The sequence below is a fragment of the Cygnus olor genome, chromosome 3 (assembly GCF_009769625.2).
Source record: "Cygnus olor isolate bCygOlo1 chromosome 3, bCygOlo1.pri.v2, whole genome shotgun sequence".
In the NCBI taxonomy this organism is placed as follows: Eukaryota; Metazoa; Chordata; class Aves; order Anseriformes; family Anatidae; genus Cygnus; species Cygnus olor.
This window is the reverse complement of record NC_049171.1, coordinates 23,471,287-23,486,498: the sequence shown is the minus strand read 5'-3', so window position 1 is coordinate 23,486,498 and position 15,212 is coordinate 23,471,287. Positions and strand designations below refer to the sequence as shown.

General features: G+C 34.6%; 1 protein-coding gene across 5 annotated transcripts in view; it reads left to right on the top strand.

The window, feature by feature from the left end:
- CSMD1 (CUB and Sushi multiple domains 1) overlaps positions 1-15,212 on the top strand; it is a 1,148,093-nt gene that overhangs the window by 831,068 nt on the left and 301,813 nt on the right. For all 5 annotated transcript variants that reach the window (XM_040551456.1, XM_040551454.1, XM_040551453.1 and 2 more), the window contains one exon: positions 2,240-2,352. In XM_040551456.1, the coding sequence (XP_040407390.1) occupies positions 2,240-2,352 (113 nt within the window). The remainder of the gene's footprint in view (positions 1-2,239; positions 2,353-15,212) is intronic.

The following is a 15,212-nucleotide window of genomic DNA, read 5'->3' as shown; positions in this document are numbered from 1 at the left end:
GAGATATTCTACTACACTTTTCAAGTTTGAATTTTGCCTCTACCTTTTAAAAAAATTTATCACCAAGATCTGAACAGTTGTTCATATGCAGTATTTGTAACCTGATTGCATGTGGTAGGCATTTTTCACTATTAAGAGATGAAGTAATCCATAAGGATTTTGGTTTTCTTAATCATTTTATTGAAACTCATCTTTTTGCATTAAGATGGCCATGCCTCCACCACTGTGAGGGTGGTGAGGCACTGGAACACGTTGCTCAGAGAACCTGTGGATGCCCCATCTCTGGAGGTGTTCAAGACCAGGTTGGATGAGGCCCTGGGCAACCTGATCTGGTGGAAGGTGTCCCTGCTCATGGCGGGGGGGTTGGAACTAGGTAATCTAGGTCTCTTCAGCCCTGAGAAAAGAAGACTGAGGGGGGATCTTATCAGTGTTTATAAATACCTTACGTATGTATAACCTCTATCTATTAACCTCTTTTCAGTGTTTTGTGGGGACAGGACAAGGGGTAATGGCCACAAAATGGAGCACAGGAAGTTCTGCACCAACACGCAAAAGAACTTCTGCACAGTGAGGGTGATGGAGCACTGGAACAGGCTGCCCAGGGAGGTTGTGGAGTCTCCTTCTCTGGAGATATTCAAGGCCCGTCTGGACGCCTACCTGGGCAGCCTGCTCTAAGGAACCTGCTTTGGCAGAGGGGTTGGACCCGATGATCTCTTGAGCTCCTTTCCAACCCCTACAATTCTGTGTTTCTGTGATCTTTAAGGTCTCTTCCAACCTAGAATCATATAATCATTCCAGCTGGAAAAGACCTCTAAGATCATCTAGTCCAAACTTTAACCAAGCACTGAAGTCCACCAGTATACCATACCACTAAGTTCTACATCTGCACATTTCATGAAGACCTCCAGGGCTGGTGACTCAACCACTTCCCTGGGCAGCCTACTCTGGTGCCACACAACCCTTTCAGTAAAGAATTTTCTCCTAATTTCCAACCTAAATCTCCCCTGGCACAACTTGAGGCCATTTCCCCTTGTCTTATCACCTGGTGCTTGAGAGAAAACCCAGTCCCCACCTTGCCTCCTTTAAGGTAATTGCACAGTGTGATAAGTTCTCCCCGAGCCTCCTTTTCTCTAGGCTAAACAACTCCAGTTCCCTCAACCTCTCCTCATAAGACCAGTTTTTTAGACCCCTCACCATCTTCCTTGACCTTCTCTGGACATACTCCAGCACTCTTGTAGTGAGGGGCCCCAAATCAAGCTCAGTATTCAAGGTGCGGCCTCACCAGAGCTGAGCACAAGAGGACAATCATTTGCCTAGTCCTACTGGCCATGCTATTTCTGATACAAGCCAGGATGCCGTTGGCTTTCTTGGCCACCTGAGCACAATGCTGGCTCATATTCAACTGGCTATTGACCAATACCTCCAAGTCCCTTTCCTCCAGGCAGCTTTCCAGACACTCTGCCCCAAGCCTGTAGCATTGCATGGGGTTGTTTTGCCCCAGGAGCAGACCTGGCACTTAGCCTTGTTGAACTTCATACAGTTGGCCTTGGCCCATCGGTCCAACCTATACAGATCCTTCTGCAGAGCCCTCCTACCCTCGAGCAGATTAACAACCTAAGTCTTTATGTGATTCTGTGTCAGAATTGTAGGTGTATACTGATTATCACTGATAAATTATTTAAGTTTTATGGTGTGATTCACCATCTTGTCTGTTATATGTTGCATTGAAACATATATACCTGTACATACCTATCACCATTGCCATATGAGAAATAGCATTTTCCATTTAAATTTAAGAAATCATTGTATGCTATTTGAATTTGATCAAATTGGTTTTAGCAAGTTCTCGTGGACACGTGCTCTGTAAGGCAGGCAAACTAACTTCCCTTATTTTTAAAAAGCATGGAAAAAAAAAACCACAATACAAATCTAAACAAGTGAACACAATTTATCTCACACAGTCCTTCACTTCTCTAATAGCTAATTACTTAATGAAATATTTAGGTTTCTTAGTTTTATTAAAAGTGTTTAATCATTGTTAATTCAAATACAGTCATTTTTTCTAAGACTTCATATTGTTCTAATCTGCATAGAATAGCTAATTTTATCATAAAATAACTGATCAGTACATGAGAGTGATATATTGTGAACAGGCCTAAATATTATATTTTAAATACGTTATTTATTTATTTGTAATGTATGCCTCAGTAAATGACTTTGCAATGTATCCTACATGCAGCCTCACTGGATCTAGTGTTCCTGATCTTATTGTAAGCATGAGCAACCAGATGTGGCTTCATTTACAATCTGATGACAGCATTGGCTCACCAGGATTCAAAGCTGTTTATCAAGGTATGAATGAAAGTAACCATTTTAAACTCATGTTGTAACTTTCTTCATTATATCCCCAAAAAATCTACTTCAAATATGCATTTAGTCTTTTCACAGATTTACAGTTTTGATATTATCTCTGTTCTGTTGTTGATTAATGGATAATGGAGCTAAATGGATTTGCAAATACCCACAGAAAAATTAAAAAGGATCAGAAGTAAAAATGGAATTTAGTGTTCTAATGCTTTTTGCATGAAGGTCAATACAAAATACAGATTTCTATCATCTTTGAAAAATCTAAAATGTTACGTGCTGCTAACCTGTGTAATTCTTTATATTAGATACTATTTGAAAAGTATGGTTAGTTTTGACTTTATTCAGGTAGTTACAAAACTGAAGTTTCATGTTTCAGTGAAAATCTTCACAGACCTAAGTCAAAATCAGCGTGGAACAAAATCAACAGAACAGATATATGTGATTGCAGAAAATAAGGAATACTTTAATTTAACAACAACAACAAAAGTGATTTAAAGTGTCCTACCCTCATTTGTGTTTCTTCAGCCTCAAAGAAATTAGAAACTTTTCAAGATAAACATAATCGTTTTTTGCTTGATTGTAAGTTTCAAGCTGATACATTTTGAGGTTGATTCATTTGAGTAAAAAATACTTGTTGATATGCATGTATGTTTTGAAATGCCTTGAATTTTTTTGTTGCTGATTACATTGCACTCTAATGACGAAAAGAGCAAGAGGGGAAAATGTTTCCCAGTGGCCATCCAGGAAAGCAGAGATGGGGTGTTCACACCAGTATCTTTCTACAGATGGTCTGTCCATTGAAGCAGGTGGTGGTGATGACAGGGTGATGATATTTTCACCATGCTTTTTCCCCAGTACTATATACTTCTGTTTCGAACTCAAACTCACCACTGATGGTTTCCGTTCATGGAATTGTTGGCAGTATGCTAATTTGGTCATGTTGTATATTCATAGGTTGTTACATTTTTGTGCTCATATTATTGGATAATAATTATTGCATTCTGTGGTGTTTTTTTTTTTCTTTTTTGATGTGAGTTGAAATCTATGAAATAAGTATGAAGAGAAGGAGAAAGAAGGGGTAATACTCATGACGGTGACAATCACTTCTGATGAGAATCCACCAAAAAACTATTGGGATTTGCAGGTTCATGGCCATGAGAATAAAAACATTCAAACAACAAGGAAAAAGTACCATCACAGGGGCACACAGAGGGTCTTGAAGAACTGTCACTGTTGCTTAAGTGAAGTGTTACAGAGTTGAGAGTAAAAAAACAGATGCAGGCTTGTAACATTACTATGTCTAAGACTTTAAGGTATCACATCATGGTATGATCAAGGATCACGCTGCAACACATTCAGCATATGCAGTTATACAGCTCAAGTATGTAGTATTGCCTAAGGACAAGGACATACTCTTTTATTTAAGTTAATCCCACCCCTTCTCATTCCTTCTTTCACTATTTCATCTTTTTTACTTGCTTAATTTTTAAGGGCTGTGTTTATTCAAACAACATATTTTCTTTATAGAATCAGTTTTTTGAATTCTATAAAGTGGGAAGTGTGAGTATATAGTGGAAAGGAAGTACTGGTACAAGTTATATGTCTGTCAATTTGCATTTTGTCCTCAACCCAAAATTATGAACCTATCATATCTCTCTGAGAAAAAAAAAAAAAATTAAAATTGATCTGCTCTGTTATTTTCTGCTATTGTTAGTCTTCCTGAGATTTCTAATCTAAAGACTTTATTTTTGTATATGTAGTTGCCTAATTTAAAAAAATAAATTAATCTTAATTTCCTTTTCCTTAGAGTTCGATCTCTAACTCCTGGGGGCTTTTTGAAAACACCTGAAGTATACACTGTGAAATTTATATTAGTAGTAGCATCCCTGTTATGAAGTATATTGTTATCACTTGGAAAGCCAAAAGCCTTCCAATCTTGTTATAAAACCATTTGTGTGTTTTTGTAGTTTTGGAAATTAGTTCCAGCATTTTAAAATATGAAATTTTTACAATCTCAGAAATATGGGAAATGTCTTATTTCTGAGTAAATTATAACTTCTTGGTTTTACCAATAACCGTATAACCAATGCTCTCATCTCATCACTTTTATTAGAATTTTCTCTCTCCCTCTCTCTTTTTTTTTTTTAACCACTGTCAAACCTTATATCTGTCTGTGCTCTCAATGTATCTTCTGCTGTTGGACAAGTGTAAAATCTTAAACCTCTGTCATGTCAAATGACCTCAATGATTCTGCTTCCTCTTTAACAGTCAAAGAACCTGTCCAGAAATAGAATCTCATTTTAATGATGGGAAAATTAATGGTTTGTGACGTGTGACCTCAAAGTCACTGTCTTTGTAATTGCAGTTAGCTAAGAAGAAAGCAAACTGCAGGCTTTGATGGCTGATAAGTGGTCTGTAGAGGCTAAGTAAAGCGTATACTTCTTGGAGCCTCTTTTTACCCGTTTGAGTTTTGCTCCGATTAGAACATGACTCCTTCTTTCCTACTATTTTTTTTTTACAATTGATTGGCTGAATTTTGGTTCTGTATCTATCACAGTAAAATCAATTATTTTTAATTATTTAATTTTAATTATTTTAAATTTAATTAATATTTTAATTAATATTTACTTATTTACTATTAGCAGGGCTTTGTCTCACTTTAACTATGAAATTGGTTATGAAATTTTGATTCCTCTACCCACCCATCCTATGTTAGAACATGCACCTAAAATGGCATGAAATGACCACTGTAAATTAGATGATATGCTTTACAGATTAACTACAGATATGTCATTTAAATGGTAAATTTACTAATGTTTACAGTTTACCTAATGGACTAAGGGAATAACATTTCTTTCCATATGCTTATACGTCTTCTTTGGCTCAACTTCAGAAATATCTTAATGTCAGAAATATGTTGTAGTATAAACAACATGCTATCTATATTCCTGTTTCTCAGATTTCTCTGAGAGATGCAACTCTACACTAGTTGGATCCACAAGAAAGATTTAAGACATAGATGCTCAGGAAATACTTACTAGTAATATTTTTGAATACAGAAGAATAGTATCACTCTATGCAGTAGAATGTGAGCTATGGAAAGCACAGTTGGCAAAATTAATATTAAGATTAGTTTGCTAAACTGACAAAACTGATAAACAGCTTCTGAGTTAGAAATATGACAGTCACCTTGATATTTATTCTGTAACTTAATTGTCGTATATTATAAGGACGAAAGTCATTTTAACTATACATAAGTTACATTATTTATAAATAAAATGCAGGATGCTACAAACCACCTTGACTTTGTTGTTAAACTTTCTAAACCATACTGGAACCATATTATTTTTACTAAACCAAAAATTACTAACTAATATTAAAAAAAAAAAAGGCAACAACAACAACAAAAAAATACTGAAGAATATTCTGCACCTAAGGTTACTTTCCTTAAAAAGCTATTTTATAGACAGTATCTGAAAGTCCTTCATTCTCTGTTGCAGGTACCTAAACTTCTTAACAGAGTGGTTCAGTAAATTTCTGAAAGAATTCTCTGACGGTATCTACAGTTTCTGTGAAAAGGCCAGGAATTCTTTCTGTCCTAGCAGAAAGGCATGTCGTAATATCATATCTAAGCTTATCAAAGCATCTATACAGAAATTCTTTCATGTTCAAACATTTCTTAATATAAATCCAAACAATTTGCCTGGTATGTAGATGAGATAGACAAAGCCATTGACATGCATATCCAGGCCAGGGCATATCATGTTACGCCTTGCAACAATATCACACAATGATGTCAAGTCAAGAAGTTGGTTGGCTCTGTGCACCTTCCTGATGGCACCTAGGTCTCAGCCAAAAAAAAAGAATTATAAGGTGAATACTGTGCCTGCGTTTGACACATTTCACTTACGTCACGTGTGCCATAACTAAAAATAGGTGCTCTATGGCTGGTAAAGTTGAGGGTGGATTGTGCAGCAGGCTGATCATTATACTACTTCCATGATTGTACTCCCATCAACTGTGCTACACTGATGCAGAAACGGATGCCACAGTCAGCTTGAACTTTTAGACATAAATGCTTTAGAATTTTATTAAGCTCGGGATTTTTCTCCCACTCGAGCCTATAAACCTGTCAGCCTGATAAAAATATTTTACCTTTTGACTTCCAGACTTTTTGATAACGTGTATAACAACATCTGCTTGGCAGTCTGTTTAGAACTCACTTTTTATTCATGCCTTCACATGACTATAAAATAATGAAGTTACTTCATCTGCCTATCCTTTAGTTCCATCAGAGCATTATAAAACAAATCTGGTGACCCAATGATATAATCCTGAACATTTTATATAATTTGACGTTATTAAGATATCTGATTTCAGGAAGTATATCAGCCCCTGCAAGCAGCTGAAAATGTCATGTTTACAACATTAATTTGTATTGATGCTCAACTGAGCAGTAAATCTTTAAGCTCTTCATTATGTTGTTGTTAGGAAGAAGGTGCTTCTTTCCTCCTGAGACTAGTAGAAAAATACTTTCAAATACATATTTCAGTTGCTCAGATAAATGCCAGCTGTCTTTTTGTGTACAGCTATAGTACTTAGTAAACCTTAAATCTTATCCATTGTAGGTTTTACAAACACACAACTAGCTTAAATAAAATCTGGATTCTTATAAGTGTCATTGCAGCATCAGTAGTGATATAAATCTGTGTTACGTCTTGGAGAAGTGATAAAACATGCTGAAAGCAATTAACAGAATTAGGCTTTTTTAGGACTCTCAGAATTAGATGTGCAGTTGGGGAAACATACAGTGTAATGTTTGGAAAGAAAACACCTTATAAGGTATTCAAAAGGTATTCAAGGATAACTTTGAGCTTCTTAATTTACTCCACATCTTTTCTTAATTTACTCAATTTTTATTTTTATTTTTTTCTAAGATAATTAACAAGCCAGTTTCAAAATAAGTTTTGACAGTGGAGAATATCTTTGCCTGAGCTTTGTACAGTGCTTGGGGTGTCAGACAGAACTCACTTTCCTATCTAGAAAAGACATATGAACTTGAGGAATATAACATTATAGTGACACGTTGTAATAGGTTGAGTGTATTGTATTTTTATAGGTTAGCAGGTTATAGCAGGTAAGATCAAATTTCCATCTATGCCACTTTCTTTCCCAACAACAGATGTTTAGTGTAGAACATAAATAGGGGTAAGGCTACAGCACTGCAGAAGTGTTTCTTTCCCTCTGAAATTAAAGAAATAACAAATAAATAAATTGTGTGAGTACGAATTCTTAAGTTAAATACATTTTATACCTTTTTTTCCCTTTTATACTCATTACATAACTCTGCTTCTAACATCCCGTCTTCATCTTCTTTGACACTTGCCTATGTCTTCTACGAAGTCTTCATATCTTTATGCTAATTATGCTCCACAGACATACAATCAATGTCTCTTATTTGTCTGAATCTGTTTACAGATTATTGTACAGATGTTCAGTTATAATGCTTAAGCAATGTATTAGTAATGTAACCTTGAAAGTAATTCCATCTTTTTTGCTAATAATGGAGATTCTGAATCTCCTGTAAAAGAATATGTATGCAGGAAAAAGTGTGGTGTGCTGGCTGATATATCTGTGCATTTTGAATTTTGCCATTTTATTGAAGAGTACCTTTTTTAATGTGCTACAATATTTGAGCTTCAGCATTTAAAAAAAAAAAAAAAAGAAAAGAAAAAAGATGAAGGATAAGTCTAAGTACCCTCAATACTTTACATGTGGCTTAACAGTATACAGCATGTATTCTTTCTTAACTATATGATATGACTGTGAATGGGAAGCCTTCCTCTCCCTTCCCCTCTAGACAACAGCTGAGTCTGATTTGACATATGTGCATTCATATTGTTTCAGTGATAGGCTCAACAAGTTAAAACTTACCAGGAGTTGAAAGTCTTTATTTGCCTCTGTGTAAAAATATTACGCATTGCAACAATAACATGTTGTCAGTGAATAAGAGAGAATTGTTGTCTTTTAGTTCAGCCAGTGAAGATTATTCTTTTAGTGAAGCTTCTCTGGAAAGTAGTTTTACATCATAATTAAACACATTCCATGTAGAAAATAGTTCAGACGCTTTTATTGTATTGTATAAAGGAAAATGTTATATAGCTTTTCATTCAGGTTAATTATTCAGTATGCTTGACTTTAACATAAATGTTACTTCCAGATTCTAATTAAAATTTAATGGTTTACTACAATCATATTTTTAAAAAACATTGTTATATTTTTTGTAAAGGCTAGAAAGCAAAATCTAAAAATAAAGCTGACATTTTCTAAGAAAGAAGAAGATGTAAATGAGAGTTAAATGTAAGCATTACCTAATTTTTAGTATTTATTTATTTTATAAATATATGTCTGAGAGCATTGTTCAAACACTTCTTGAACTCCAGCAGACTTGGTGCCATGACCACTGCCCTGGGGAGCCTGTCCCAGTGCCTGACCACCCTCTCAGTGAAGAACCTTTTCCTGACATCCAGCCTGGACCTCCCCAGTCACGGCTTCATGCCATTCCCTTGGTTGGATCTGATTACCAGAGAGTTGGATTTAGATGGGTCTTTTTCTGTACAATGGGTACGTAGGGAGTTTGAAGTGACTGACTGTGTTTTTGAAAAATGTCATAGTCTTCTTAGCAGATATAGCTCACTTAAAAGTTTGATAGAACAACTTCATTATTTTAAGTAAACGGAAATATGCAGTAACTTTATACCACTTAAAACTTCCCCACTTAGCTCTCTCTTAAATAGTTGTTTTTGTTATAGAAGATGCCATAGTATTTGCTCCATGACCTTAGCTTTCCACCTACATTACCTGTGATGATAATCCTTTCACTTCTTTACAAGCCAAAATAATTGTAAGAGATTACTAATATGTCTAGTGTACTTCAGAACGTGGTGAAATATGCAGAGCATCATGTTAAAATCAACAACTGAGGTTGTTTGTTTGGCGGTCTTAAGCATCCTCCATCACGTATAAAGTTTCTGCAAATGATGGTCTGAAAGAAAGATACATCACAACTAAACAGCAACAGTTTGTGTTTTATTGAGCAATATTATGATAATTTTTTATATTAGTATTTGATTTTTGTGATAGTTTTCTTTATTTTTTTCACTAGAAGGATCAAGCCCTGAGTCTGTCCTCTATTTAGGAAGTGTTTTGATGCATGACACCTGTGTTCTTGTTTTTAAAATCAACAACTAGATTTCAAATGAGCAGTAAGACAAGCATTCATATTGCTTCCTCAGTGTTGTCACTTATGTTAAATATTATTTTCCTGTTTATATTACTTTAAGAAATCATCCTTTTTGCAGTGGTAACAAATGAATTGCTTAAATGATATGGTAGCTGACACACTTCTGACTCTATTCTAATATTTACATTTTCTTTAAGTATATCCTCCTGGAGAAATGTATGAATGTGATATTAAAGGTGATAGCTTATCAATGAAGTCAATAAACTTATAAAGAAAACATTGTTTTAGAAATCTTGCCAAATATTTAATTCGCCTCTGTAAAGGAAAATGCAATATTATTGCCATTTACTGAAAAATAGAAGGAAAAAAAAAAAAAAGCAATTTCCTTGAGGCAAATATTTATCTGGCACAATAGGAAGAAAAAACACATCTTTCTAAACCATCAAAACTTGAAAAATGAATAAACCACTTTGTATTTATGATGCAAATATCAAAGTTAATCTTGTGCTCTAGGAGTGCTTTGACTGGCACAAGATTTTCTATATGTATATGCATAGTGTCAGCACTTCAGGGTCACCATAAATAATTATTTTTTATGAAACAGTACAGAATAGTTTAATAAATAAAAATATATTAAGCCTTCATTCTCATGAGATGCTGGTGAAACATGTTTATTTGACAAATTTCCCTAAAAAGAGAACATACACAAAATCTTGTTTATAGTTAAGTCTTCATGACATCAAGTTTTAAAAAATTCAAAATACATATTTATGCATTTATAGATGTTTAAACTGCATTTCATGTATTAGTTTTGATGTGATACAAAAAGATTCATTTTTATTTCCTATGTAGAATTTACATTATTACCCTTTGATGGATTACTATTAAAGTCACCATTACCTGCATGTTTATTCTTACTCTGCATCTGTAGAAGTATATATTACTTCTGAAATATATATTATTTCTGAAAATTAATTACAAAGTTTTCCATAATTTCAAAGGGTTTGATTCTTGTTTCATTTCAAAATTTACCCAACATTCTTCATGCTGTGGTTTTCTTATATGTGTATCAGAATACACTGCACACTCCAAAATGAATTCTGAACATTTTCTGTAAAACTTTAAAATCAGTTCAACTTGCATTTATTTTTATTGGATATAAGGGACGTATGAGTTTTTCCTCTTTCTATTTAGTGACAAAAATACCCTGTTAATCATTTGATATAATAAATATTTTTACTGATCCATAACATAACATTTTTTCCAATTCCACAGCCAACAAACAGAGACCATATACTTTTATCACTGGAAATCTGTTTTATATTATATGATACACTAAAATCATACATGGCAATATCAGATAAAGGAAAAGTGCTGATTGGCAAGGTAGCAGTCTGCCATAAAAACAAGCAAACAAACAACCTTTAAAATTGGCTCTTTCATGATAATTTTGTGAGAAATAATCTAGGAAACTGTGCTGATCTTGTTTGTTAACTATTTGCTGTATATTATTAACTCGTATATCGTTTAAAAGAAAAAGAAATGATTTATAAGAAGGAAAACAGCTTCACTTGAGCATCCCTTATCATGATGATTTTCTATTATGCAGGCTGGGGTTGGCTCAGAGAGAGGGAATGCACAGAGCCAGAAGGAGCCTGACACCACAGCAGAGGCAGGGGACCCCTTACCAGAAGAGGGAACAGACAGGGTTTGTTTTTGTTTGTTTCCCTAAAGAGCCATAAGAGATGACACGGACTTTTCTGCAACCCAGAAACTACCTTGAGACTGCACTTGTATTTCTAAATAGAATGTAGCTGGGGGCTGTGTTCTTGTGATGAGGATATATCCATGTAACATGGTCCTGCAGAGGGGTCTTGTTTACCCACAGACAAATCATGTGTGTGAGTATGTTTGTATGCCTCTTGGAGTAGGAGAAAGGTTGTTGTTTCGGTGTGTTAATGCATGCTGCATTGCAGGCCATGATTCATGTTTTCATAGCATGAAACTGAAAGTATGTATCACAATTTGGGATGTGATGAGGCATGTCTGAAGATATAAAGCCTGTGGAGTGGTGCTGAGTGACTAGAGTATAGGAATGAAATTCTAATGCAGTGTTGTCCGTACAGTCCACTAGGGAGTGGTCCCTAGTGCTTGCTGTCTCCTGAATCATGTCTCAGAGAATGCCGGTAGGCATCATCAGGAAGCATGATAGAGTTTACGAAGTATGGGTGGTTGGAGCTCCAGTGTTCAAGCTCATTCTTGTTCCTCGGTCTATTTAGTAGTAGAGATTTAGGCAGAGTAGCTGGACTAAGAACAATCTAGGAAGAAAGCACTTGCATAGCAAGGTCACAGTGGGAAGAGAAAGAATGGTGCACCAACTTTTTCTTTCTTTACACATTTCAAAGAATAGCTCTGTGTTGTCTCTTTAAAAACTGTTTCTTTTGGTGTTTCTTAGCAAAAAATGCTATGTTTTCAGATATTGTTTATTCGATAACAAGTCTACACGTGTAGTATTATATCAGTACCCAGATTACTTAATACCTCTTGTTTAGTTTCCTAAATAGTTTTTCATATTATTAATTTGGGTAACTTTGTTGCAAAATTATTGTTTGTTTTTGTACTTAACAGGTGTGTGTGTGTGTGTGTGTTATGTGCGTTAACCTGGTAGGGACAAGGAGAAAGAAAGATTCTCCACTTTTCATTCGAGTAGCCAGATCTGGTGGGACAGTCTTCCCACAGTTGAGATGCAAGCCTTAGGGTCAAGGTGGGGAGAATCAATTTGCTTTGAATCACTGGAGCTGGCAGGCTGGTCTATATGCACAGATGATGCCTTGACACTCGTCCAGTCCATTATTGCTAGGATGCTGGTGTATGATATCGGTGCGCTTCATGCGAACCTATGCCTGCACGGGATGCCATCTAGATCCTTGGAGGCCTGGTCCAGTTCACTGTAGACCACCTCCACCGATTCCCAGTATGTTTGTTTTGTAGAAGTGATGCCTTATTAAAGCTATACTGGAATTTAATGCTATGAAGTTCACGATATTTTCATAAAATGGATTCATTTTTGCTGTTGTTGAGACCAAACGTTTTTGGAATTTCCTGTACATAGGCATTTTTCCATCTTCTAAACTCAACTGAAAGCTTACTATTATCTCATTAAAATCAATCTGCATTTTTAGGATTTTGTTGAGGCTTTTGGTATGCTTCTAAATCTTAGATTTATGGGAAAAGCAGACTTTTTTTTTCATTCAGACACAAAGATACCTATTTGCAAAATACTGTCAAAAAAAAAAAAAAGGTTTATTTCACTAAAGAGTTGTTTCAAAGTTCTTCAATACTTTATTCTTTCCAAGTCCTTTCACCAGCTGTGTGATTTATCCATTCAGCTCATAAACAGACATTAATTTCACACGTTGACTAAAATTGATTTGACATGCAAACACCTCCACCTGTTACAAAGTCAGCATATCCTCCAGAGCAGCCTTTTTACAATGCTCTCTTGTTTTATTAGCAATTTAGATGAAAGCAGGTTATTATTATTCAAGATAAAATAATGATTTATAATAAAGATTTATCTTTCTGTGCAATTTAAAAAATGATAGCTCATAATTCAAAATATTGACAAGAACAATTTTAAGCCTTTTTTGTAATATATTAGTTATATACATGATATTATGTAAAAATGAGACCCATTCAGAGTATTAAATGTCTGAATTGCTGAACTAGGTTAACAAAAAGATATAATGACCCCCTAATTTGGTATTGTGTGTGCTTGCATGTTGGTTTTACATCTAAACACTCTTCTGAGTGTATAATATTACTCAGTTTTATTTACCAGAAGATGGATCTTCTAAAACATGTAGTCTTGGAGTTTTCTGAACATAGCTCATAGAATGAAGATTTCTAAATTTGAAAAGTAATGAACTACATTAAATAGGCTGTTTATGGAGATAAGGCTATAAAGCATATGCTGATCGTAGGTGAAAAACATATTAATGCAGTAACTAACATAGTATAGTTTCAAAAATGAATTAAATTTGGACAGCAGTACAAATGACCTGCACTGGCCACAGTTTCAGTCTGTAATATGATCTTGCAAAAAGAAATAAACAAAAACCCATGGCATTTGTAATAATTCTTCATTTAATTACAGACCAGTAATCTACTCTTTTGTACCCCATCCTCTACCCTGACTTTCCAGGCATGGACAATCCTTTTTTGAGTAGGAAATGCTATACTCTTCATAGAAAGATTTTAAAGCAGCAATTTCTTTACAAATCAATTGTAGAGTTGGCATTATTATATATATATATTTAAGGTCCCTTTGTTTTTCCTTCCAGTGTCTGAAAGACTGCCTTAGTGGTTAAGGAACTTTTAGAAAGCAGAGTACTATTTACTTCGAAACAAAATCATTACAGTTAGGACAGATAATAAAGCAATAAAAGTTTTACTGCTATACTAGCAATATCAGTTATAATATATAAAATAAATGAAGTACACGACTCCTTGTAGAGACAGATGCAGATTGGTTTCAGTCAGTGTCTTTAGATATGCCTGTTGATCTGTTTGTCATCTCTTTTGAAAGGAAAAAAAAATGATTTCCCTCAGGAAGTGACTATATTTGGGTTTGTTTAGATGCTGTAGGGTGGTATCAGCATGTGTGCACTTGCATAACCGTCCTCATAGAACTAAGAGCACACAAACCTTTTGGCTTTTTCCTATCATCTGCAACACCCTCCGTGCTGTCTTAATGGTTCTGCCATTTCCAAGTCTTACATTTATTGGCGCTTTTTATTCTCTAATGCTTTTATTGCCTCTGCGTGAAATAGTTTGCAAAAGAAGGTTTTGTACAGTCATCTTTTATTGACTGATACAACATTATAAAAATTTTGAATCTGTTAATGCTTCTATTGTTTTGCATTACTATGCCATATAAATATTACTGAATTTCAGTGAGTATCATTTCTCAAACTTACTCAGCTTGCAATTGCACTTTTTTGGATTTGTGATTCCAAATATTATGATAAACAGTTGAGTTCAGTTCAAAACTTAATCCACTGCTTCGATGCACTTCCATAGGTTTCTATTTTGCTATTTTTCTAACAGCAGTATATAGAGAAAAGAAGATAAATTTTAAAGGATTTTAGCAAGAAATGTAAGTCAAAGAAAGTTTTTTTTTTTTTAATTTCCATTCATTTTCAAAAAGTGCTCAAGGAAAGTGGACACAACATATTTGTTGTGATTGTCTTCTTATCTGCTAAGATTGCAATTATATAAAATAAACTGAGTGTATCTGATCTATTTGCTTCTCTATGCTATAGATATTTGTATGAAATATTAGGGTGCTTTCACCAGAACATGCACCTTGTTAGGAACCACTAAGATGTATATTTCCATTTTGTTTTTATGTTTGTTGCAATGAGTTAAAGCCATTGCCATTCACTGTTATGTTGTATAATAAATACTTTCCCATCCTACCACATCACAGTCCTCTGCTTCATATTAGAAGCCATAAAAATATTATCTTCATTTTAAAAAAAAAAAGTTTGGAATGGATGGTATCTTAACTAAAGCTACACAAATGTACTATGGGCAACAC